Genomic DNA, 27,323 nt, shown 5'->3' on the forward strand with positions numbered 1-27,323 from the left:
TGAGGACACCAGCTGGCTACTTGGTGTTCTTTCACAAGCCTGGATGGCATAGCCTACTGTTTGCCCACCAGGCTATATGGCATAGTCTGTTGCTCACAGGCTACAAACCTGTACAGCAGGTTACTATACAAAAGAACATGAGATTAAATCAAGCACAAGGAAAAGTGAGGCAATCACGAGACTTGGTAAAGTTGTGTGAGGCTGCTCCCGCTGTAACACTGCATACTCTTTTATAACAAACTTTTGTTCTTATAGAAGAAGGAGGAGTACACTCTAAAAAAACTATAGCATGGTAAATCCAAAAGCCAGACAGTAGTCATTTCTTAGTAGCCCCAGCCGTGCAAAGGCCACACGGAATGGACTGCAGCTGGGAACACAAGCTAACCTAGCCAGATGAGGGAGTGAACTGTGCAAATACGGAGCAGAAACTGGGCAATGGCTTTGATCTTAGCCCTGCTGAAGAGACAATGGGACTTCTTCCATGGCTAGAGAGGGGGAGATGGGACCTTAAAACTCGGTGGTTTAATTCCACAGATGGGAAGCTTTCCACGATCACTCCTCCTCCCATGGGGCCTCAGGAAATTCTTTTTCTCTTGGCACCTCAGGAAGCCCACTTCCACTATGAAGTAGGGACACAGAGCACCCCACCAATAACACTGACATAGTCTCAAGCTATCTATTCTTTGAGACTACTTACATGGTCTCAAAGTATCTTTCCAAAAGATTCTTATTGTAACAAAGAGATAGCAGGCTGACACCACATTAACAGAGTGATCAAAGGTGATATCACTAGGCCTAGACAAATCACACCCTGTGCGTTCTGATATGACACATATTATCTTTATGGTATTTCTACCAAAAACACATAACCTGAATCTAACCTTGAAAAACAACAGGCAAATAGAAATTGAGAAAGATTGTGAAAAATAACTGGCTCCTTTTTTAAATAAATATGATGGTCATGAAACATGAGGACAGACTGAGAAATTTTAAAAATTAAAAGAGACTGAAGATTTAGGATTATTGAATGCAATGTGGTGCTGTCAAGGACATTATTAGGTCAACTGGCAAAATTTGAATAAATTCTGTAAATTAGATAGTATTGTATCAGTATTAATTTTCTGATTTTGATCATTTTACTCTGGCTATATAAGGCAATTCCTTTTATATGAAACCCACTGAAATTATAAATATATATAAAGTTCTCTGCCCACTATGTAATTCTGGGGCTAGAAGCTGAGAGGAACTGCATGTCTAAGTGACCCTTTGCCAGCTGAAGTCTGGATTAGGTTTTGCAAATGAGAAACACTTTTGTGAGATGTTAAGCAAACAAAAAAGACAGTTTCCAAGGCTGAAAGTCATTTTCAAAGAAAGTTTATTTGTCCATTGCTAGCACAAATTATAGTTACAATAAGAGAAAAAAATAGATGCTTATTTCAGCCCCTGCCCCACCCCCACCCCCACCCCCACCCCTTTTTCCCTTTTTCTAAAAAGACACATACACCCAGCAGTGTCTTCAGGTGGTGTGGGACCTGAGCTGTTTTTCCCAAGCCCGGCAAAAAGCTGGGTCCTCTGCTCAGCCCGCCTCTGGGACAGCATCACCAGTTACAGATCTTGTGTTTGCCAGGGGTCCTATTGCTGACGTCATCCTTCTCTGGGCGCTGAGATTTCTTTCCATTGCCCACGTCCCGTGGGACATCTTGCAAAATAATTTCTTCGACGTCACTCTCATCAGAAAGCTGCATGAGATAAAGGGAAGAAGAAAATGCAGGATGGCCACGGGGATAAGATGGGGGCTTGGAAGAAAGTAGGGAGACACTGCTCCTCAAGCTCCTTGGAAAGAACTATGGCAGATCAGGCTGCTCTTGCTTTGGGCTGTGGATGCTCTTTCACAATGTGGGGAAAGGAAGGGATGTCTTTTCAATGCTTTGGACTCATTAAGAACACACAAGAGCTGCACAACAAACCCAACGGATTATAGAGTAAAAGCCAAGGGTCGGGGGATGGATGCTACCAAGAACCAAGCCGTGACTGCCCACAGCTTCTGAATGGCAGGGCGACAGCATTGGCCATCCAGGGAGCCCCTCTTCTGCCTGAGAAAGTGACAGGATGTGGGAGCTCTTCATGCCTGGGGGGCGGGGGGCAGTGAGGAGGCTCTGGTGATGGTGGAGGAAGATGAGCATCTGAGCTCTAAACATTACGCTGGCTCAAGCCTGAGAGACACAAGGCCATCAGGACATTCTCCGTGAGAGGAATGGCCTTGAATATTTAGAACAAAGTGTCTAAATCCTCCCACTGTATGCTGTCGCCCACTGTGATGTGTCTGATGCCACTGCAATACCCGCCCCGTGGGAAGAAGTCCACTGGCCCGGGGCCTGTGTGGGGTCCTCAAGAGTGAAGGGGGGGGGTCCCCTGTGGGATGAGCCAGAGGGAGAAGAGACCAGCTACCGAGGAAGGCAGGCAGCGAGCCTGGGCCAGGCTCCATCAGAGGCAGGAAAGGGGAGAAACAACCTACCGAGGAGCTGCTTGTGTCATAAACCAAAAGGTTTTCTATTGTTAACATGGACACAGGAAGCACTTGAAAGCGGCCCTGTCTGCACAGTGAGGTCAGTTCCAACGTCCCGCTGGGGCCAAGGCTGACACGCGCTGGACCCTCCCGCAGGCCCACCCCACGCCCCCAGACTTGGACTGGTCCTTTAGGGAACTGCAGGGCAACCTGCCAGAGTCCCGCACCCTACCTGAGGCTTCCCTTCCGTCGTGGCAGCCTGCGGTGGCGCGGCGCCGGGCAGGGGCACACTGGCCCCTTCTGCAACCTTCTTCGCCTGCTCCCACTCCTCCCGGCTCATCACCAGCACTCGCCTCACTGCAAGGCAACCAGAGGGAAAAGCCCAGGGAGTGAAGGCCGCGACCTTCTGTGAGGTCCAGGCTCCAGTGCGGACAGAGGGAGTCCAGAGAGGGTCAAAGGCAGAGGAAAGGCGACCGAAAAGACCAGGGCGAGGAGAGGGAGAAGCTCCCGGCGACCTGTGCCTCAGGGAGAGGCCTTGGGCATCCCGACAATGTAGCCGCACCTCACAGCCCGGCCGGGCGGGTGGCTCAGGGAGCCCCTTCCTTTGGCCTTGCTCAGCTGGGACAAGAACTGCAAGACAGACGGGCAGGCACCCCCTCCCTCACCACGTCACTGAGACAGGGAGGGATCTAGATGGGACTCAGCACAGGAGGGCTGCAGGCCAGACGTGCTCTCTGCACACTCCATGCAGGAAGGGAGCTGAGCAGTGACGTGCATTATCTATGGCTCCCGGTGACGTGGGAAATGAGGTGCATGTCCAGGCCTCAGGAATGACCAAGAAGGAGGGAGCTAAGCTCGGCTTCCTAGGAGTCAAATGTCTGAGCGCAGGATAGACTCTTGGATCTACAAAAGCCCTTGGCTCCCTGATTCAATCCTTCAGGGAATATTTCAGTGCTTACAATGTACCAGGCCAAGTTCCTCACCCCTCAGTCATCATCTTCTCCAGATACCACATTTTACAACAGAGGAACAGAAACCCTTCACACAAGGACAAGTAGGAAAGTAAGAAGTGACAGAGCCCGAACTGGACCTGAGGACCCCTCAGACCATCAGCACTTCTCTAAAGACTCAGTCTGGTGGATTCTGATGGACCAGCAGGCCTGAAATAAGCTGTGGACTGGATGAACTTGTGCGGGATCCATTAACAGCATGGGCTTGCAGACGGCACAGGCCTAGGCTCACATGCCAGGGCAGCCACAGGCTGGCTTTGGAAAGACGCAACCGTCTGTTTCATATTCTTTAAGTCAGCCTGGGCTAGAAAATGCAACTGAAGCCAGAAGCCAATGACATTTCCACTGGTAGTTTTTAGAAAATCTTAAAAGAATTGGAGTTGATTTAGTTGTTTTGAGAAGAAAATGCTCAATTTCTCATTATAACCTGTTAGATAGAAAGTGACAACTTGAATGGATGCATTCATTTCAGTTAACCATAACGCTTAGCTTCATTTCTGTGATGCCGTTTAAACCAACGAGCTAAATTTCTAAGTTTCTTTGCTGAAAAGGAAAAAGAAGTTTCCTTTAATACCAAAAGGAGTAATGTGGCCCAAAGATGACCTGGGGAGATCCGAGGAAGCCTGCTGGGAGGGTTCATTGTCAATCTCTGAGGCTGTCATCCTCTGTCTCAAGGTTGGCAGGGAAACCACACCTTCCCCTATTCTTTTGTTACAAAATCTTATGTTTGGTAGACTGTGTGTTACAGGAAACTATATTTGTCAAAATGTTCATTGTGGCTGAACCTAGTGGTAACTGAGGTGATAGTTAACCCGGTGACCACAAGCCCTTGGCCTGGTGCTAATGAACTCAAGCAGTGTAAGAGGCCGTGCGGATACACTTCCTCCTGGGGAATGGCTAAAGGCAGTTTTTTCTGGGAAAAAAGTATTCTACAAATAACAAAACAAACAATAACTCCAGCACATTAGCTTCAAAGACATAACCCAGAATCAATTCTCCATGACACGGTTCTGTGATCTTGAACGAGTAACTGAAGGTCTCAGAGGCTTAGCTTCCACATCTGTAAGGGTGGGTGCAGTTATGCAGACGCCTTACCTCATGGGCTGGGGGAGGGAATCGCTGCTCTACCCCCAGGGTTAGCCAAGCTTAAGAGGGACACCCTCTCAGTGTGTCCCTACACTTTCTTACCCTCTCCTACCCACAGAACTAGCCAAGCAGAGTGACTGCAACACCCCCTGGGCCATGTTTCAGCTGGGAGAGGGTCAAGAATGCTGACTTCCTTTTTCTCTCAGACCCTCTCCCCCCACCAGTGACTGGGTTTGGAAAGCAGCTGGACTGTCCCCACAGCTGCCTGTTTAAGCCACCAGCTTAGGGTCTTTTCTGCAGACCCAGACCATGGCAAATATGGGCAAGATCTGGATTTGGGAGACTGCAAATCCAGAGGGAGGCCCCACCTGGCCTCAGGAACCAATCCAGCTCTGTCAGAAAGCTGATGCCTTAGGCATCACTGGGCCCTGTCACCAATAACAGAGCAAGGCTTTGATCTCGGTGTACCTGGTCACCTTGTTTAGTCACTGTCAGTTCAGTACCTGGAAGAGGAGAGGTAGGAGTGGGCTCCCCACAACCTCCAAGAGTTGAACAATTCAATGACTAAACAAGGGCTACAATAAACGCCACTCAAATTCTATCATGCTCCCCATATCTCTGCCATTCCCGGAATGGGAAGGAGGACTGTTCTCCCCAAGGCACAGTAATGAGCTGTCCAATCAGAAAACCCAAAGGAATTCAAAGGGCATTTCTAGGACCTGGAGGAATCTGGGCTGCAGAAGGGCTACCGCACTGGTCCAGACCACTCACCAGTATAAGGCCGGGTACGTGAGCCGTTGTAAGGAGCCCGGGAGCTCCCCTCCAAAGGATCTTTGTCTGACAAGTCCCAGTTGTCCTCTGACTGGGGTCGTAACCTGGCTGGAGCTCGTGGAGGCTTGGGAGCTGCACGCTGCCCAGAATCTCTCTTCAAGTTCCGTTCAGAACTGAATGGGACCACAGTGACATGGAGGAGGAGAGATGAAGCATGGAAAGGGAAACTTTAAAAGGCACTCTTCACTACTTAAAGCATGTTAGGTTTTCCCAGAGCCTTCCCACTCCCTCCCTTGGGCCCAGGAGGCAGCCAGAAGTCTCCCTAGAGTGTAGCAGCCAAGCCAGCTCCTCTCTTTGGACATGAGGACCCAGTCCTTCCAGTGTGGCAACCTGGGCTTGGGGAAGAGGTGAGTCAGGAGAGTGGACGTTAGTCTTGCTGGGAGCAAAGGACCTCAGTCTCTTTTGGGAGCTCCGGTAGGACCCTACCTGAGGCATCTCCAATTCATTGCCCCCCAACCGCCTCAGCCCCTCACTTGTCTCTGCCCCTCTCCTTCCTGGAGAAGCCTGTGGGGAGCCCAGAACAGAGCTGCCTGAGGCCCGGAGCCGAACCACAAACCCAGTGACAGTGCAGAGTCGGCGGCTCACCTGATCAATGGCCCTTGAGAATCTGGGGTCCTGAAATTGCCCTGGGCTCTAGTGGTCACCCTAAGGGTGGGCACCTGGGCACGGCCAGGGTCATTGATGCCATAGTAATGTGGAATTAACACGGGGGGTTCTCCCAGGTTGGATGGCAATGCCTTGTGTTGGGTCGAGGTCTTTGACTGGACCTCTTTGTTGACCAGAAGGCTCTCTCGGCATTTGACTAGAAACAAAGACAAAAATGAGCTTCAATGAATGCCCATTTGGGTTCTCACCCCAGAGTGGATACGGAAAGAGGCCCCGACACACCGGAAATGGATAGGTCACTCTGTTGTAAGATACCACAGTAGCCAACTTAGTAATGTGCTTCACGGCTGGCCAGATTCAGGGCAGGGACCCAAGTTTTATCAGAGTGGAGAGTGGCTGGTATTCCAGGGCCATGTCATCATTCCAGGAGACGCATAGGAGTCAGCAGATCTAAAGAGGAGCCCAGTGGGTCTGTCACTCACTCCCTTACTCTCCACCTCCCCCCACACATTATCCACACCCCTTCCTCAGCTTTTCAGGAAGACCCTGTTGTCAGCAGAAGTCCCCAGAGGACCACATGGGCCATGAAGATCCACACTTTCTTCCTGGGACTAGGCCTGTGGCTTCAGTGCTAAAGGCAGGCAGTTAGGCATAGCCCTCATTTTCCAATGGCATCAGGACTCATTGGAGAGAGAGGGATCCAAAATCAGCATTTCTCTTTCACAGAGAGAGGAGATACAGCTCATCACAGGGAGTTGGAGTAAAGACTGTTGACGAAGCCTATGTGGACTGAGTAACAGTGTACAATGACTTTCTTACTGTATGTGGTTCAGGGTCAAACGCTGAAAGACACTGATCTCAGAGAGCTCGGTTACTCAGAACGGACCTTCCAGGAAAGTGTGAAGTGAAGAGAAGGGGAAGAAAACGTGCTGAGAGGAATTAATAACAATAAAAGCTGCAGTGCGAGGCACAGACACCAGCTGAGCACTTTACCTACAATGTCCTTTAGCCCAGACGCCTTCAGAGAGGACTGTTTCCCAACTTTACTGAGGCCTCCAGAGATTCAGAGCCTCGATCAAGGCCCAGGATTCCATGGAAGCGAGAGGCAGATACAAACCCAGGATGTTGGTCGCCCCAAATCTAGGCCTCTTGCCACTGCCTTTCTACATCCCACTGCTTTACCCCAAAACAAAAGCAGCACAGTGTGAGCAGAGACAGGAGGTGAGCATTTATACAGCTCCGCGTGGTCCCTAGACAGAGAGCTTGTGGGCAAGTGCTGGCAAGGAGGTCTACAAAGTGCTATGAAAACAGTGTCACCTCACAGTGACCTGCGCTGGAGAAGGCAGGACCTCAGGACCAGGGAAAGAAGAGAGGTGGGGTTGGGGGGTGGACTCTCACTCTTGCTTCAGGACTACAGGGCCAGGGCTGCAGGGGAGGGTGGCACCTGGAATAGCAGGACGCCTTTTCCTTCTCTTGGAAGCGGGGACTAGGAGGGGCTTCCATCACCTTCCCTAACTGCCTGTCCCCTCTCTCCTCAGAGCTCCCACCACCCTGTATTTGGCTCCATCCCATCACTAGTCCCCACTGGTTTCCTAGCTAAGGTGGCAGGTCCTGGCACACATCAACCTCAGTAAACAGCACTCAATTCCAATGAATGAGTGGAATGAGTGAGCATTAGAGGCACAGGGCTGGGAACTTAAATTGAAGTGTGAAAGGCGGCTTAGCAACCAGGAGTAATACCCTTCTGCGATTTCTGTGCAAGACTAACAACTGTCCTTTCCTTAGAAACGTTAAGGCCAAAAATTTGAACTCCACAGGACAGAGTTTCCCCTATTTGGATACAATTTTACCATCTTCGCCTACCAACTGTTGTGTTATCTTTTTGACACTTTTGCATAAAATGTCATCCCTTTTACACATAAAACACCCATTTTGTACTTGTCCAAGTAAATGTCCGTGAGCTTACGGATGGCTGTTAGCACTGGGGAGACTCCTGAAATTAGGAAGACAAGTTCCCTTGCTCCTGAAGTTCCTTGAGGACAGAGACTGGACAGTCCTTGCCCACCTCCTTGAATCTTCCACAAGAACCACCCGGCCTTCCCTTGTAGTGAGCCTCAGGGGCAAAGAAGCAGCTGAGATCCCAGGCAAGGAACAGGGCTGAGCTAAGGAAGGATTCGTCCTCAGGCAGAACTGGCCCAGCCACTCACCAACCCCTGGTCAGAACAGAGTGTCCATTGACTGCTGTTCGCCTCTGCCTGCAGCCCAGCTCCCAGGCCTGGGTCACAGAGCCAGGCACCCGGGGAGCTGCTCCCTCTGAGCACGAAGTTCACCCACAGTCAGAGTCAGCAAAGCTGTGCAGAGCTAAGCTGCCCAGGAAAGAGCAGATCTGAGCAGGAGAGTTCCGCTGCCCACAAGCTCTGGCTGGCTCTCCTCTGCAAACATCAGGGACCCAGGTGCCCACCCCACCTCACCCCAGCCCTCACTCTGTTTCCCCACAGAAATCTTCAGACTGAGTCACCGTGAGGACCCAACCATCTCACCCTTACAGCCACCCACCTCATGTGCAAACAAAGCCAGGCCCTCCCAGGTGACAGCCCCTGGGCAAGCCCTCTCCCCAGCTTACCTGAAACCTTCCTCCCTGGCTGGGGCACTGAGGCCTTGTTCTGTTCCGCCTCCTCTCCGCCAGGGGCTTTCCTGACCAGCTTTTCCCTCGGACTCAGAAAATGAGGAGACTTCTCTTCCCTCCTCACCGGCTGTACCTTCTCGTGGTAGCTCAGAGTCACAGTGGGCATTACCCTCGCATCCTAGAGAGACAGAAGATCCCCTTTGGAGACAGGGCTCCCCTGCAGCCCCTTCCCTAAGCCTCTAAACCTGCTGCTCGCCCGGGAGCCACTGTGGTCAGTGCCAGGCGCTCCGAGGGCCAGGGGGAAAGGAGTGTCAGAGCAGGGCCAGCAGCAGCTTCACCCGCTGCTGAAAGTGCGCTGGTTTAGGGCCTGGGGGCCCTGCAAAACTCGCACAGCAAGAGGACAGAAAGGGACTGTGCACAATGCCCCAACCAGAGCGCCGGGGCTCAGCCGGGCCGTGCCTTTCCACCAGCAGACTGAATCCAGCACCGGAGACCCTGCCTTGCTCCTTTTTGTCCCCCAGGCACTATCCTTATGCCAGACACCTTGTCCTGTGTGACTAACAACGTTTGAAAAACTACTGCGAAAAACAAATGCCAGGTCCCCTCTGAGACCTACTGAAAGCTGCTTGGGCTTTTCACATCTACCCAGAGCCCGCGGGAGCTCCGGCTTGGGAGGCATCTAAGTCCAGCATGAGGGTTCATTCAAGGTTAGAGAGAAATGTTCTAATCAAGCCTGAACTTAGGGCCAGCGTCAGCTTCAGCAGGAGCTGAAAAGAGTCAAAGATTAGAGCAGAGTCACTAAAGTAAACTAGGAGCCCGTTTTTGTTCTCATCTTAGTCCACACAGATAGAATTTTCAAGGATGGGATGCCAGGCTCCTTTCGTGACCAGGTGTGCTTTTATTAAATAATAATTCCATTGCTGCCTTTAACGCTAATATGCATGCTCTGGTTAAACACGGGCACGAGGGAGCGACAGCACTCAAATCCCAATTTGTACCACACAGAGCTTTCAGGCCCTGCTCATCCACAGCCACCTGCTGAGTGTGTGTGGCCACGGGTGCCACCGATGATGGACACTTAGCCCAAGGGACACACCCAGAGGCCAGACTGAGCCAATTCAATTCCCTTTGTCAGAAATAGAGACCCAGAAGAAAGTAACCAATGAGCAGAGAGCACGGAGAGGTCCGGACTCAGGGTGGCACCTCAAGTGGCCATTGGAGGAAACAGAGCAAAGCGACCACACTGCCACTGAGACCTGGGGGCAGAAGCCTCGTGGGTTTATATTCCTAGACACCAAAGTGCCCCTGCTTGAACAAATAAGACGAACAAGCTTAGAATGTAAGGAACGATCGTGCCTTGTCAGTTTAAGAACTTGCTTTCTTTACCCCCTTGCTTACCCTTCTGTCTGGAATGGTGTGATGCAGAGCTCGCTTGATTCGCTTCAGCAAGTTGCGTTTTCCCTTCGGAGCTTCCAGAACTTTCTCCCGTTCGTCCAAGGAGTCCTCCAGCTCTGCAGCACATGGCAATCAACAAGGTCAGTCTGGTGCCCGGAACCTGTGTTCCCACAGCCCCACAGCACCCACCTGGCTCATGCTCACCCCGTGTGCTCGGGCTCCCGCCCGTGAGCTCAGGGACACTGTCCCAGTGTCCATCCCTGGGTCACAAATTGTTGTTTCTGTTCCTGGGCACCACCACCGCAGACCCCTGCCCACATTCAGGATTCCCTTCCCTTCCAGTCTGGACCTCTGAGATCTGGGCTCACTCCAGATCCCAGAAAAAACTCGGGGCTCCAGGCTTTTGTCAGGCACTTGAGTCCTGGCAGCAGCTTGTTCCCTGACTCCATTCTGATCCCAGATCCCGGGCCATGTCACTGCCAGCTCCAGCCTAATACTGGCGCCACCTGACGCCCTCTTCCCAGAGCTATGTCAAATTCTGTCCCCTTTAAGGGGATAAAATAGTGCACAGGATAGACGGGTCCATGCTCTCTTCAACTTTACTGTTCAGATCAGGTGCTCTCCCTCCAGTTGCAGTAACATCTGGATCACAGGGTTCAAAAGCCACATACATTCCCTGGCCCCACCCTCCAGAGTCTGGTTCCATAGGTCTGGGGAAGGGCTCTGCAATCTCCATTTTAACTTGCCCAGATGATGCTGATAGAGGTGAGCCACAGAACACACCTTAAGAAGTACCGACCCAGAATGTAACACAATTAGGAATTACAAGGAAAATGCTGCCAAGGGCCTATCCAGGGTGAGACAGGGAGCACGGAGAACAGCTCTTCTGGTCCAGTGCGGAGAGAGAGGGGAGACCCTCCAGTTAGAGCTGGACCAGCCCTTTGATGCACTCAAGGGACATTTACTGACAAGTAACATGGGTGTGAACAGGCCAGTGCTGGGTGCCGGGGACACAGAAGAAAACACTCAAAAAAGTCACAGTGGAGGGTGGTCAACTCCAACTTGGCTGTATGTCTGAATCACCTGGGCCCCATCCCAAGCTAATTTCATCAGAGTCTCTGAGGGTGGGCCCCAGGCCTTAATATTTATTTTGTAAACTCCCAGATCTTCTAGCAAACAGCCAAGCCTGAGAACCAACTGTTCTGGAGCAACGGTTCTCCCCGTGTGAGCCACAGCACCGGCTGCGCCTGGCAACTCACTAGAAACACAGATTCTCAGATCCCGCTCCAGCCCGACTGAGCACAGGTGGAGCCCAGCAGCCTGGGAGTCGGGAGACCTGCTTCTCACTGCACACCCCTCTGCCTTCAGGCCCTAGTTCCCTTCACCCAGGTTCAGGTGGCCAGGCACAATTAAAGAGCTACAATCTGAACAATGGAGAGGGCTGCAAATCTGTTCTCAGCCTTGGACACCGGGGAAGAAAATGAGGGCCTGCCTCCCTTGGAAGAGCCCTTCTCCGTGTCCACAGCCTTCGGGCCCCCACAGCTCCCTGAGGAGACGGAGCATTTAGTGCCTCCAATGCCCAGGACCCATCTGAGACTTAGAGAAAGGTTGGACTGCATGTGGGCGCTAGTCGGAAAAAGTGAGCCCTCTAGTCATCTTTCCCAGAAACAGGTGGGATGGAGCGGTGGTCACAACCACGGGATCTGGAGGCAGAAGGAGCAGAGTTCACAGGCCAACCCTGCCCCTCTCTAGCTGAGCTCCCCTTGGCCAGTCCTTGAAACTCTCTCGGCGTCAGTGTCCTCACCTCCCAAATGAGGATGTTAATGCCCATCCCACATTGAAACCATGGGAATCAGGTAATGAGACCAGGAACCTGAATTGCTTGGCGAAGCACATGGCACACATCCAGTCCCCACCCTGGGAAGCTCGGGGCCACAGGAACAGTGCCTCTCTGAACTGGTTGCAAGACTGGGAAAGAAATGTGGAGCCTCAAGGCAGCATATGGGAGGAGACTGGGATTGCCAGAAAAGGCAGAGGAATAGCTCCAGGGATAGGACAGGGGAGGCAGGGTGGAGTAAAAGGGGCCAGTTTCATAAGCAGCTGGTCAAGGTCTCCAAGCAAGCGCACCGCCCTGTCTTATGGCCTGCCTTTACATGCTAGCACCTGCACTCCATTACACACTCACACACTCACGTGCACACAACCCCAGCACAGCAGAGCCCCCCCAAAACGAGTGATATTCCAAACCTGCCACAGTCACATAGGTTCGGGGTGAACTTGCTATACATTGGGAACAGGCAAAGGTCCATGGGCTAAACCACAGGCAAGGTGAATTAGAAAGAACGGGTTCATGGGCTCTGCTCCATCGATCACTTCCCCCAGGATCCTTTCCTTTTCCCACTTCTCCACCTCCCTGCAGAGAAGACCAGGCCAGGCAAGAAACCCTGCTGCTACAAGGAGGAGCCCTGTCTGCCCCAGAAGCAAAAGTCTTCTTACCCTCCCTCGCCCAGCCAGAGAGCCTGACCCCATATACCTTCACCCCCATCCTATATATCGAGTGGTGTGGGGCAGGAAAGAGAAGAAGCCAGGACAACCGCCAGGCATGACACAGACCATCCCATGCAGACTTACCCTCCTCCTTCCTGTGACACACCGTCTGGCTCTGCAAAGATGAAAACGAGAGCGGGTTACAGCCAGCAGGGACCTCTGCTCAAGGAGTCACTCTGCCTAGCACCGTGAAGAAGGGACAGCCACTGCTTCCACACGCCCCCCTTAGAACTGGAGGGCGCTCACAGTACACCGGCCCAAACCCACACACCTGCTGCCTTCCGTATGTGAGGGGGATGGCACCGAGGCTGAATGGCAGCAATCTGAATGGAACCATGCTTTATTTTCCCATGGTGGGGAGGCAAGACTGGTTGAAGGTCAGAGCCCCATGGAAGCAGAGTGGGACAGGCACACAGTCAGTACTCTTGGTACAATGGGTGGAAACAGCCAGGGCCAGGTAGGTGCCCATCCTGTACTGTGGACATCTGAGCTGAGTGCCCCCTAGGTGGATGAAGGCATAATGGGGACAGTCACTGAATTATCTGCTCAAACCCCCTTTCCAGAAAGTGCTGCTTCTCCCTCTGTCCACGTGGACAGGGCAGCCACATGTGACAGTGTGGCCCCACGCCACAGCCAAAGCTGGCTGTCCGGGTCTGGGCAGAGAATCCTGGACTGCAAATGTGTGGAGGCAAGAGCTGTCGGCACCCCACTGCTCTTGGGTTGGGGTTTCTTGGTTTGTGTGTGTCCTTCTTTGTTTTGTCATGTGTAACACATAAGGAATGGACGCTGGTCCTCAGAGTCACAATTGAAAACTAGAAGTAGATGTGGAGAAAGGAGCAAGACAGGCAGCAGAGGGAAGCTCCTGACCGTGTTCCTGTCTCTGGTCCCAGGTTCCTCCCACACCCAGCTGCTCCCTATCTGGAGCTCTGGGAGACGCCCTGTTGACAAACACAACGGATTCCCTCTCCTGCTTAATTTGAGTGGCTTCCTATTACCTTCTGGCTAATGGCTCATCCAACTCTTTCTTGCTTTGCTAACTCTATTCCAGACACTATTAAAGAGATTACTCACCTCCTAGGCTTCCCTACAGCTATAGCTACCCATGAGACACAGCTGAGACCAACAGAATAGAAGCAGGTCTCAGGATTTGACCTTTTCATTAACTTTCCCACCTGGATATGGTTCTGATAGTTGGGGTCATGGCATCCATCCTGAAACTATGAGCGTCAAACACGAGAAAACTAAACATTCGGAAGATGATAAAAAGGGACCCAGAGTCTGAGTTGCTGATGTGTAATTTTGCTGCAAAATTGAGGCCAGCAACAGTCACCGCTATTGGTGTGACAATACAGAAATACAAAACACACCCTAGGGGTCTATTGTGCTCTGTTTAGCCAATACATTCCTAACTGAAATATTTACAAACATGGGTTCTGGTAACATAAGGAAGAAACCTCTGGACCAGACCACAATGGCCACAGCAGTGAAGAGCCTCGTGTTGTGGGGGTGAACAGTGAAAAGAAAAGCAGCGGGAAGAGGGTAGGAATGTTACCTGGGTGAGGCATGGCTGGGAGGACAGAAAAGCAGAAACAGCAAGGGGTGCAGGTACACAAAGAGGGGGCTAGACAGTGGCAGTGGGTGCTCAGCCCATGGAAGCCGTGTGCAGGGCGCTATCAGAACCATGGCGAGGACCTGAGGCCATGCGGGGGACATCTGGGGAAAGATGCCCTTCGGCAGGGACCTGGGGCTCAGAAGGGCAGGTGAGCCTGGATGGGGCAGAGAATCGTGAGCAGTAGGTGAAGAGGCACTGGGCCAGGTCTCGGAGACGGAGCTTAGTGAGTGCCTGTCATCACACGAGTGTATCTGACCACCGCATCAGAGGCTGTTAACTCATGAAAAGGCTGCTCGTTAAGAAATTATGTCTGAGAACACAGTGCACACAGGCTTTGCGTTCCCCTGCCAGGCTAGGGTTGATCTCACCCCTGGTACTATCCATGCCCTGTGTGGACTCCAGTAAGGCACTTGGCTTTTCCCGCCCTGTTCATAATCTGCCAAATGAATGATAAATAAATACATAAAGCCATAAAAGTACTGAAAGAAAACAGGAATTTTCTTCTAATCTCAAAATGGCCATAAACACAAGATTAATAATTTGAAAACTTTGACTACATAAACATTATTCAAAGTGTATGGCCAAGGTTCTGTTAAACAGCATTGAAGGACCAATAGAAAACTGGAAAATGGTCACAACAGGACAACAGTTTGGGTTAATTTCCATGCCTGATGCGAACTCAGGAATTGGTAAGGAAATCAATAGAGAAACAGGCAAAAGATGTGAAACTAGGCAAAGGATGTGAACAGACTTCACAGAAAAAAAATGGCTTTTTTAATGTGAAGCTGGTGAAACGCCCAGCGGTGGAAACACTTTACTGCTGACTATTAGCCACGAAGCTCTTTCTCAACAACCTTGCAGAGGAGAGACAGAAGGAGAGCATGATTACTGACTGCCAAAGGCCCTTCCTTGACGTGGAGCTAATTACCGGTGACACAGACCACACATAACTGGACTGTGCTGACGCATCCAGTGGTGGCCAGGGCCAACTCCAACCAGCTCACGAGAGCAGATTGGACACAAATCTCCAATTCCATATTTGCTGACCTCAAGTGGTAGCATGAAGTCGGCCATGGTGGGACTATTGACACCACAGAAAGTAACAAATGCTGCAAATCAAAGGTTTTCTACTTCCATAGAGCCAGGTGTGAAATCCTTGCCACCCACCACAGGATCCATCCCACATATCTTCAAGTCCCATAGGTCGTCACACTTTCTAAGAGTTGTTTTGAACTGGGTTGGAGTAAAAGGAGGGCAAGGGATGGAATAGGAGACACGCTGTGTGCATTTTGAAAAGATCCCAGGCAAACGTGACACTGCACACATGCATATCAGCAGCCTCACTGAGCCCCCCAAGAACCCCATTCTATGCTGCCATGTGTTGGCGGAAGGTCTGAAAATATAGGACCTGATGTTTTTCAACTTGCCCAAAATCATAGAGCAAAAATGAGAGGCTTGTTTAGAAGCCAACATGGTTTTTGGTAGGTTCTAGGAAGAAAGGCCTGGGGGATCAGCTCACCTGAATTTCTATCTTCTCCTTTAGGGCCTGAAGCCCCTTCAGTGCCTGCTGGTGCTGCTCCTTGAAGTCATCCTGCAGAGACCAGGGCATAATTTAATTTACATGGAGATCTAATCATGATTCGGTCTTTTACATCCTGAGCTGTGGCAGAGGACACACCTTACCCGCCCACAAACGCCAGCCTGCCCTCCTTAGATATCCCCACACCTGGAACATCCCCACGAGCCCATGTTCCCCTTCACCGGGGTCTCCTGAGAGCTCAGGCCGCACACGGGACGAGCAGGTTCCAGGGGAGAGCGGAAGACAACCTGTCTTACAGTGCTTTTCACAGTCACTCTAACTGGAATCTTAACTGAGGTTTTCCCTCAGAATTTAAAAAACACACCAACAAAACAATTATCCAACTACTCTGAAAACTTTGTATCCAGTTTGGCTCCTATACTTTCATAAAAGTAAAATAATAAACTGTCGGGCGAGAGGAGACAGCAGTGAGACACACAGGCATGAGCACGTAAGCAATCCTTGGGGGAAAGACAAAAACGAAAAGGGGTGTCCCAGTTCAGGAGAATGTGGCCCAAGTTCAAAGGAAAGCACCGACGGTAAAAGTCATGTCTTCATTTATCAACACTCAGAATTTGCTAACCGGAAGCAACCCTTTGACCCTTGATGAGGCGGATTCTGAACAACCCCAAATTCAAATCGATACCTGTCTACCGGTGTCCAGTGAGGCAGCGCCGTGTCGGGGAGGGAGGGCGCCGGGGAGTTTAGCTGAGCTCAGGAAGGGGGCCTGGGAGCTGGGGGTTAGGAGCATGAGGTCCCTATGGTGAAGCAGCATCTTACTTTCCACAAACCACCCCTGACCACTCTGGGGAAACGTTTAGGAGGGGAGGGGCGGGTCACTACAGAAAACTATAACCGCCCCTCCCCCCCAGAATTGTTAATACTGCATTATGGCAAATATTTTCTGAGAAACTTCTAGGGCCCCTTGTCCGTGCAGGTCACCATGGAGACCCATAGAACATCCGTCTCAGAGTCCCCACTGTTTGGACTTGGAGTGGCCAAGTTTTACCTGAACCTTCATGTCCCTTGAGGCTGGAGATCATGCCTCTCCTGTCTTTCTATCCTCACAATGCCTGGCACTGTTGATGCTCAATAAACGTGTGCTGAGAGCATGAATGGTGAAGGAATAAATGAAGGAATGAGTGAGACAAGTTTATGTACTTTCATTTTATAAATATTTACTGAGAACCTCTTTTGGGCTGGGTTCTGAAGCTTTCAGAATAGGACCCATGCTTTGTCCTCGAAAAGCTGAGTGAACTGTAAGAAGTTAAAATTCACATTCAAGTGCCTTTCCAGGGTGCTGAATAATGCAGGAAAGTTCAACTCCCTGCTCTACTTCTGGCCTGACAGGTCTGGCAAAATAATGGCATTTTCCTTTCCAGACTGCCTAAAGTCATTTGCCACATCTGTGAAGATGCCCCCTGAGCTCGGCCTCCCAGCTCCTGGAGACCAGCCAGTACTTAGGCCTGTGGGACACATGTGCACCCCAGGTCTCCGGGGCTGCCCACAACCGAGCCTCCTGGCGTGTGTTCCCCATGCTCACCTGAGGCAGCCACTGCTTCTCCAACAGGGCTTTCAGCTCCTCTTTGGTTGAATTTATCTCAGACCGCAGTTCTTCCACTGCCTCCTCAATGGACTTTTCCTGTTCCTTCCCTTTTTTTGTGGGATCTGTGAAAATAGCGGGTGACCAGATTAAGTGACAACATCAGTAGAGTGTAGTTCCTACCCTACGTCGTCAATCACGCACCTCGGTCTGAGACAGCTTTGCCCCTTACATTGCACATTGACCTTGGGCAATGACCTAACCTCTCTGACCCTCAGTTTCCCAAACTGGGAAATGGACATAATAATAGCACCTGACTCAAAGGGTTGTTGTGAGGATAAAATGGGAGAATGCAAAGTCCTAGCACAATGACTGGCATGATGCTTCATAACTGTGAACTGTTACCGTCATTTACAATAACTCTTTTGACTGTACTGACACATAGAAATGTGAATGCAAAACTCCTAGAGTAACTGAAGCACAATACGAACTAGCGTGTACACATTGATTATTAATACAAAGAACATACCTATGTACCCTGACTGCAATCAGAGAAGAATTTAAAGTAATGAAAATAATTCTAGTTTTAAGGCCACATGTTTCAATAATATCATTTAAGCATATAGTTTTACATTTCAAGTGAAAGAAAGTCATCATGCATTATGAATGAACAGTTAGGCCAAGGTTGCTTTAAGTGTGTACTTCAAATTTTTTAAGTTAAAATCAGGTTCAGAATGAATTATAAAAGAACTTTCTAACTAAACCACATACTGATAAAGCGCTAAGGTTAAGGGTTAGTGCGAAAGACACCAATTGTACCTTTGTTTCTTTTTCAAGTATATTTAGGAACTATTCCAGAGATGACACTATTATTAAAATTCTAAGCCTTTCTTTGAAACAACATATGACTTTTCTCAGGCTGTACCTTTTCCAAACAACCAATTATTACATGCAGTAGAAATTGATTTGGGTTAATAAGTGATTTGAGGTGAGTATGGAATAGGAGAGCTGAGAAAGGAATCAAAACAGTCACGAACGTTAATGGAGCAACGTTGCTTTACAGACATTTCTTCCCTCTCCTTGCAGCACTTTGCATTAAGGAAATAAGAAGGGATATGCACAGAGAGTTACATACAAGAATGTTGATCATCGTGTGATTTATAGCAGGGACATTTTTGGGTAACCCACATATATTATGAAATAATTCAATTGAGAAATAAATTAGAATAGCCATTTGTTGGGATATTATTCAGCCACTAAAAATGGTGTTTACAAACCTGATTTAATGACATTGGAAATGTGATATATTCATTGAAAATAAGCAAAGTCAATCCTGCATACACTATACTTTATATATGTATACAGAAAATTAATGACAGAGAACACACCGAAATATTACCTGCAGGTGTATTGGCCATGACTTTTATTCTCTCTTTTCTGCCTTCTTGCATTTAAATTTTCTATATCAACAGCACCTTTTCTCAATTTTTTGATTGTGGCAAAATACATGTAATGTAACGTTTGCCATCTACACTGTTTTTAAGTGTACAGTTCAGTGGTATTAAATACATTCATAATGTTGAGCAAACGATACCAACACCCATCCCCGTAACTCTTTTCCTCTTGTGAAACACAAACTCTATACCCATTAAACAAACTTCTCATTCCCCCTCCCACCAACCCCTGCTTTCCATTCTACTTTCTGTTTCTGTGAATTTGACTACACTCGGTACCTCATACAAGTAAAATCATTACAGTGTTTGTCCCTTTGTGACTGACTTGTTTCACTTAGCATAATGTCGTCCAGGTTCATCCATGTTTAGCAGATGCCCCAATTTCCTTTCTTTTTGAGGCTGAATAATATTCCATTGTATGTAGAGACCACATTTGGTTATCCATTCCTCTTTCAATGGACATTTGGGTTGCTTCCAAGTTTTAGCTACTGTAAATAATGCTGCTATAAACATGAGTATACAAATATCTTTAAAGAAATATCTTTTTATCAAAAATATTTAAGAAAAGGGAAAATTTGTTTTTCTTTAGAAGCCTCCAAGGCAGAAAGAACCAAGAGTAATTAAACATATAATAAATGTACAGTAACTAAGTAAATGGTGCTGTTTTGAAACTCTAAGTCTATTCTTTGAAAAGAAATTAAGATGAGGGAAAATAAGAAGACAGTTTTATTACGGGATTTTTCAATCTTTGTGTTATATTAATATTTCCATGCCTATATGCTATGTTTTAACAGCTATTTCTTACTGGACCTCAAAACGGGATATAAAGCATGCACATCTCTCTGTGGAGTAAACACAGAGCTTTACTAATCATTTTGGAATTTGAAATCATAAAATTACAGTGATAATGTCATAATGAGCTTATGTACAGAATAAAGTCAAAGACCTGGTCTGATTGCTCATTAACCCCCTTTATGCTCATTCCGGGTCCGAATCAGAGAACAGCAGATTCACAGAAGGCTGGGGGGAAGGACCCTTCAAATTCACTCTGTCTAACTGCCCCACTCGTAGTGAGAGCCGCTGAGACTCAGAGGGGGAAGCGCTGGCGGCAACTGAAAGGGGCAAAGCTAAGACTGGCGCCTGCCCGTGTGACTGCCAGCTCCTTCTCCCTACGCACATGGTCGGAAACCCTCCCAGCCCATTGGGATCCCCCATGATGGGTGCTGGGATCATCCCACCCTCAACCGGAGGTGAGGCTGTGAGGGCAGCTCTGGTGATGTGCGTGCCCCCCACCCACTGAGCTCCAGTCAGGGCCCCCCCTTCCGCAGTCTCAGAAGGGCCACCTGGACTCACCACCCTGCACCATACCTTCGTGCCTCTGCTTAATGTGGGTCTGGAGAAAGGTGGTGTTGGGGAACGACACATCACAATGATGACACTGCAGAGAGGAAGCATGGGAAGTGCAGGGTTAAATCACCTGAGTGCGCCTGGGACTCTCCCTGTATCCAAACTCCCGTTACTGGGGACCCCTGGGCTGCTTCAGATCCAAGAAGTTTCATTTACAGAGTAAGGAGTGATGTCCACCCCACCCCACCCCCACTGTATATGTAGCGTGGCAGGGAATATCTTCCAAGGTGTCACATTCCAAATTTCACGCCCTTCCCCTCATCCCATCCTTCCCTGCTTCCCCGTTCCCACCCCCAGCAGGGCACTCAGAAACCAGGCAGCTAAAGTGGGACAGTCACCACTGCGTTCGGAATAAAACCCACGCTCTACCTCGACGTTCAGGCCCCTGGGACCGGGCTCTGCTAGCCTCTCCTGCCACGTGTCTTGCCCAAACCCCAGCTCAGGCAGGCCAAAGCCGTCACCCTGAGCACCCTTCTCACACTGCTGGTAACATTCCTCCACCAAGCTGTGCTGAGCATTCAAGGCTCTTTTAAACACCACCTTCTGTCCCACCTACCCTCAAACTATGAAATTCTTGAAAACATGCCCCAGCAGGACTTGTGCCTACATCCTCAGAGCCTGGAACCAGGCTCGGTCACCATGACAAGTTATTACAGGGCACTGGTCCCAAACCACAGTTTCCATGTAAATACATGCAAATGCTCAAATCCTGCTCTGGCTAATGAATTGTCACTTGGTTGAACAATGGAGATCTTTTTCCAGAATGAGACTGACTCTACCCGTCTCTTGGCACACATGGATCACACACACACACACACACACACACACACACACGCACTGTATAACCTGAACTGACATCCTCAGGCACTCATGCCCTCTGGCCATGAGCAGCATCTCCAAAATCTGCTCCTAACAAGTGACTGTGGCCCACAGTGGCCTCAGGGCCCTGGGTGTGGTGCTGTCCAGGTGACCTGATGGCTGGGCGCCCACCCCGCCCACTCTCCTTCCCCTGTTGATATTCCTCACCACATAATAGCTCTGGACACTCATCTTGTGAATAAGTTCCTCCAAGTTGGTGATTGTCTTTTCATCCCAGTGTCTTTGCTCCCGGGCCACCTTCAGCTCTTCAGCGAGGCGTTTCAGCTCCTCCTGAACACGCTCCTGCTGGTCCAGGCTGGCCCACAGCTGTGCCTGCAGCTGGGCACCGCTGGTGGTCAAGCAGTCCTGGCAGTGCAGCAGGTACTCGATCATTAGCTGGGCAAGGCGCAATGCCTTGAGCAGCCCCGGGTCCAGAAGCCCCTTCCACTGGCTGAGTCCCATGTGATCCAACTTGCCGAGGGTGATGCTAGTGATATACTCTTGCAGGGTTGCCAAATCCACCTCCTGGATCACACGGTCCACATCCAGGGCCCTGATGCGCTTCCAGTCCATTTTATCATAGCGAATCCGGAACTTGAAGGGAGGGCCTCTATAGGTCCCAAAGACGGGACGATGGCGGCCCTGAGCAGCAGGAGCGGATAATTTCATGACCGCGGAAGCCCTGGGCAGAGCCCAGGAACTGCAGCTAGCAAAATAGCTCAGATAGGGCCTGGGAAATGAGAAGAGAGTCCAAGTTAGGCAAGGTGCATGGGCTGCACGTGCCGTACACCTGGCCAGCAGGAGCCTAAGTGGGGGAAGTGAGGGATCTGAACAGCAGCTAGAGGGTGAGTGCTATGCACTCATGTGGCCAGAGCCATGGAAAGCAAGAGTGTGGGCTTTACAGTCACTCAGCTGTGGATTCAGATCCTCAGTCTTGGCCAAGTCCCTTCACACCTTCAAGCCTCTGAGGTGTATTGGGAATCACGGGACTCATCTTGCATGTTGGTGGTTACAAATGAGGCAGGGGAAGCGCCCAGCCTAGTGCCTGGCACATAGTAGGTTCTCAGTGAATACCCCAAGCCCAAGTCCACTACCAGAGTTTTTTGTTGGGGGAAACTGTCAGTTGTATTAGTGGGTCCTTCTGCAACCTTACATTGACCTCAGGATAAAGTCCAACAACTTGCCACGGGTGGCAGAGCCACCTGAGGTCCACCACTGCCCTCTTCTGCATCTCTCATTATAGGATCATGCCGGACAGGGGTAGGCTGCATTTCCCAGTTTTCCGGGCTGTAGGGTGTCACCACATGACTATGTTCTCTCCCGTGGGGTGTAAGTGAAATGATGCCCACCACCGTGGGGGTGGGAAGGAGGGGTGCTCAAGACAGGGCCGTGTCTCTGTACTCAGACTGTGCTCAGTCCACGATGGCCTTTTGTCTCAAACCCAATGGTTTAGTGAAAAGAGCTCCAGTTTTTTGTCACAGACTCAGAGTCTACTCTCTACTTTCTTGGTAGACATAGAAATTGTTCTCTCTCTTTGAAAAGTGACTTGACAAAAAATAAGAATTTTAACTTAATATTCCACTACTAAGAATTACAATTCTACAGATAAACTCATACAAGTGTGCAAAGGTGCTTGTGCAAAAATTGTCATTTCAGTGTTGCTTGTCATAGCAAAGGATAAGAAAAAGTACACGAAAGCAAAGTACAAAGAGAATAGAGGAACAAGTTGTATCTCTATACAATGCAATACTATCAGCTATCGATGAGCCCGAGGCGGCTTTACATGGACTGTAGAGAGTAACATAGAAATATATATGCACACACATGTGAAAATATATGTGTACATACACTTCTGATTCTGTTTAAATGATATATCAATATAGTCACATTTAATAGCTTGCAAAAATAACGGATAAGTATTTCTCACATATATATCTCTAAATCTGCATATATAGAGATATAATAGAAAAGATATATATCGTATGAGAATAGCTGTCTATGTGGGAGGAGGTAATTGGATGTGTGAAAAACGAATGAAATAAATGAATAGATGGATGGTCCATGGGTGGATGATATAGGAATGATACATATTTGTTATTCCTGTATAATCAAAATTAAATAAAATATATGAATTTTTGACTCCCTATATATAATTCTATTAGCATAGGCTATTTTAGAAAAGCAGGCCAGCTGTTAGCAGTACTTACCTCGGCATGAGAATGGCAGTTAGGGGACCTTTCTTTCCCACCTTCTACCATCGATACTATTCAGAATGTTTTGCATCACCATCTATTACTTTTATAAATTTTAAGGAAAAAAATACAGTTTCTAACCTTGAGGAACTTAGAATCTGAGGCAGTAAGAAGCACATATGACTCTACTTAAGCTCTTTCTAGATCAGGTTTTCAGACTTTTAAGTGCAATAGAAAGAGAAGAGGAAGGTCACTGACATCATGAAGGGGACAGGCCTTGAGGAAACGGTAGTGGTGGGTTTGCAAAGAGGGGAAGCACCTCCAGGAAAGGGCCCGACCTCCCGAAGGCCCTGTGTTCATTTGGGAAAGGGGATGACAGGCTTGCCGCCCCCCCCCAGGGTGCCGTGGGAACTGAGGACAGGCAGACGGACTGCACTCACGACTAATACCGGCTGCAGTGCAGGGAGTGCCAGCCTCTGAGCCAGATGCCAAGTCCAAATACAAACCTGCAGACTATTGCTATTCCCGTTTTACAGACAAGGAAATGGATTTCTGGAGAGGTTAAGTGGCTTGCCCCAGGTAGAAAGGCACAACTGAAGGCAGTTGGAGGTGCCTCTGGCTCCAAAACCTGTGGACTTTCAACCATCCAACATGATTCTTGAAACTATCCTAAAAGTTTGCTTTGATGGGATCATTCCTCATCCCTCAAACTCATTCATTCATTCGCTCACTCCCCCCGGCCCTGATTTATAGCATGCCTTCCTGGGCCAAGCCCTGGGCCAGGCTCCTGAGGGACAGTAACCACACACCTGCCCACCACCCAGGAGCTCAGGGTTCCTCCGTGTTGCCACAGTAACGAGTCCAAACCCGAAGCCTGGTCTGGAAGCCTGTCCACACGATGCCACTGACAGACCTTCGCCACTTCGGCGCCCACGCTTCCCTTTCTCAGATACTCTTCCCCATACAGACTCCAAAAATAATGCCCGTAGCCTCAAGCACCCCCACTGTTAGCCAAGGAGAGGAGGAGAGCGGAGGAGAGGGGAGGGGAGGGGAGGGGAGGCGAGGGGAGGAAAGAAAAGAAAAGAACGAAAAGAGAAAACAAAAGAAAAGACAAGAAAAGAAAAGAAAAGAAAAAAGAAAAGAAAAGAAAAGAGAAAGAAGAGAAAAGAAAAGAGAAAGAAGAGAAAAGAAAAGAGAAAGAAGAGAAAAGAAAAGAGAAAGAAGAGAAAAGAGGGCGGGAGATGATCCTCCCCATGCTCAGCTCCGAGCTGCAGCCATGTCACCAGACCTCAGAGGCTCTGCGGGCCCTGCCTTAGAGCAACAGCGGGTACCAGGCACGCGGGGCCACAGGCAACAGGACGCCTGCTCTCTGCCACCCGCAGACCTGGAGCTCGCCTGGGAACTCACTGGGTAACTTTTGTAGCTTTGGGCTCGGCTGTTTGCTCACAGTTCCCTCTCTCGCAATAAGGTCAAGAGCACTCCATCATCAATTCTCTCCACTCTCTTCCCACCCCATTCAATGCTCCTCCCGCCGCTTCCTTGCACAGTGACTACCCCTTCCCCTTCCTTTAAGCCAGGGTGGTCCAATGTCCCTGTCACCATCCCTGCTGTTCACCCACAACCACCTCTCCCTGCACTCTCCCTGGGGTGAGTTTACCATTCCCACAGCTTCTGCTACCATAGGCCTGCTTTAGGTACTCAGACACCCCCAAATCTCTTACTTGCTGGCACACCTGTCTCTTGGGACCTTTACAACAACCCTTCCAATGCTGATTATACCAGACATTGCAAGTCCAAATACCACCAGGCTCAGGAAGGCAGCATTAAATGCAGGAAATGGGCCATGTGTAAGAGGAGCCACAGTACCAGCTTGATAATAAATGGCACCTGATTCTCCATCTTGGTGTCCAAGGTACAATCAGGCAGCAGTTCTCAAAGTGTGGTCTCAGGACCAGCAGCACCAGATTCACCGCGGACCTTGTGAGAAATACACATCTCCAGACTCACTGACTCCGAACCACTGCACTAGGGAGTGTTGGGACAGGGAGTGCTGGAGATTGTGGCCGAATGGGATTGCATTTGCCGTTTCAAAGGGGGATCCACCACTGAGCTTCATCCATATGGGAATGTACTGTATGTGATCCTCATGGGCTAATTCCAAATTCCTTAAGAAGACATTCAGAGACCTCTATGAACTGTTCCCAGATTACCTTTCTAGCTGCACCTCCCACTTACCATGTTACTTGCTGTCTGCACTTCCATATCTCTGGGCTATTTATTTATAGGCACTGTTTGTAAGTGCTTTGTAAACTATAACTCATGTAATCTTCAGAACACCCATGGAGGAGGGACTATTACTATCAGACACACAGAAGTAAAGAAGCTTGGCCTGGGCGCAGACGGCAGGATCCAAACCCATGCAGCCTGGTTACAGAATCTGAGCTGCTAGCCACTATGCCACGCTGCCTCTTGGGACAGATGTCCCACTTCCACATCCTTCTGCTCCCACTGAAGGTGAATGCATGATTCAAGGCCTTGCTCACACAGGATCGCCTCCAGAAACCCCTCCCAGGCCCACACTCAGAATTTCCTGCCCTTCCCCTGGGCTCCCAGGGCACAGAGCATACACTGCCTTGGTCCCCCTCATGACACTCTGGTCTGCGCTGAGGTGGCTGTGCAGCATTCATTCATCCAGCTCATCAACAAATGATTCCTGAGCCCTGACAAAGTGCTGGGTACCGTGACTGACACTCAGGATTGATGGTGACCTAGGCAACAGCCCAGCCATTGTTAACAGAAGTACATAACACTTCTAAAACTGTGTGCTCCACACACAAGTGTAAGGCTTTACATGTATTATGCCATTTAATTCTCACAACAACCCAGTACACTGATGAAGACACTGAGAGGCAAACAAAGAAGACAAATGACCTTCCCACAATCACACCACCAGGAAGCGATGGTGTCTGGCTCCAGAGTTTGTTCCCCAGAAAGACAGAAAAATACACAGAAATTACTCTACAGAGTGGTGGCAGGGGAGGAGCTAGGACACGGTGCAGTGGGGACCCTCCAATAGGGGACCCTCCCAGGACATTTCTGTCTCATTTCTCCCCCTACCTTGCCCCAGCCCCCCAAGCTACAAGCTACACAGGGGCTGAGACCTTGGCCTACTCACATCTGTTGTATTCCAGCCCCTGACATATTACCTGCAGCCCAGATTGCTATTGAACTGCACAGAATTGTCAGAATCTTAGAATATCTGCCTCAAAATCTATATCCTTGGGGTCTTGGAGAAATGAGGCTATGGACAAGCAAGAATTTGGATAAAGAATAAGAATGGAGCTAGGGGTCCTTATTTTGGACTCCTCGGAGCCAAAGTCTCTTCAGACTTACGAAAATGATAGATTGATTGGCGGTCTGTGTCCATACCTTAATCCCACTGTCCACTAATGAAAGCTGAGAGTGCAGGAGCCCTTGGGGGTGGGCCCAGGCTCATCAGCGAGAAGCCCCACTGCCCACACTGACTGTCACAATGTGACCACAGTGGTCTAGCTTCCCTCCCAAGCAGCCATGAAACCCTCATGTTGACACTGAGCGCGCTCTCTGAACACTGATGGTGGCAGCCCCGCTCCCAGTTATACAGGATTCTGAACTAGGGGTCCTGGTTCATGAGGTTTTACTACGCCCCGAAAGTATTCCTCCTGTCTTCCTCTAAAATCCCAAGAGCCCAATTCTCAGTAGTCTTACGACTCTGACATCAAAAGGTGAGCACAGCTGTGGAATTTGGGGCTTATGATGATGATAGCAGCCACCACTGATTAAGGATCTATGTCTCAGGCAACGCGCCCGCGTTTACAAGGACTGTTTCTACCCCTCATACAGCCTTGCGTGTAGCTGTGATTCACCTCAACTCAAAATGGAAAAACTGAGGCTCAGAAAAGCTAAGGAACCTTCCCCAGATCACTGAGCTAGTAAGTAACGAAGCCAAGGTTCAAATCAAGTTCTGTCTGACTCCAAACCTTTTCAATGATGCCAAACTGCCTCCCAATGGTGATGGTGACGATATGTAAG

The 27,323-nt window shown here is 49.5% G+C and overlaps 1 protein-coding gene across 1 annotated transcript; it reads right to left on the reverse strand.

Moving 5' to 3' along the window:
- Positions 1-1,598: 1,598 nt before the first annotated feature.
- On the reverse strand, positions 1,599-21,729 carry LOC308567495 (cilium assembly protein DZIP1L-like; the record flags this gene model as incomplete). The annotated part of the gene is made up of 11 exons (XM_081159137.1): positions 1,599-1,739; positions 2,739-2,863; positions 5,374-5,546; positions 6,019-6,235; positions 8,663-8,843; positions 10,064-10,176; positions 12,692-12,722; positions 15,739-15,810; positions 17,342-17,466; positions 20,164-20,233; positions 21,229-21,729. 11 exons carry the CDS (start codon positions 21,727-21,729, stop codon positions 1,599-1,601), a joined length of 1,749 nt encoding a protein of 582 aa, XP_081015263.1.
- Positions 21,730-27,323: the final 5,594 nt, after the last annotated feature.

This window comes from Miniopterus schreibersii (assembly GCF_964146895.1).
Source record: "Miniopterus schreibersii genome assembly, chromosome: 15".
Classification (NCBI taxonomy): Eukaryota; Metazoa; Chordata; class Mammalia; order Chiroptera; family Miniopteridae; genus Miniopterus; species Miniopterus schreibersii.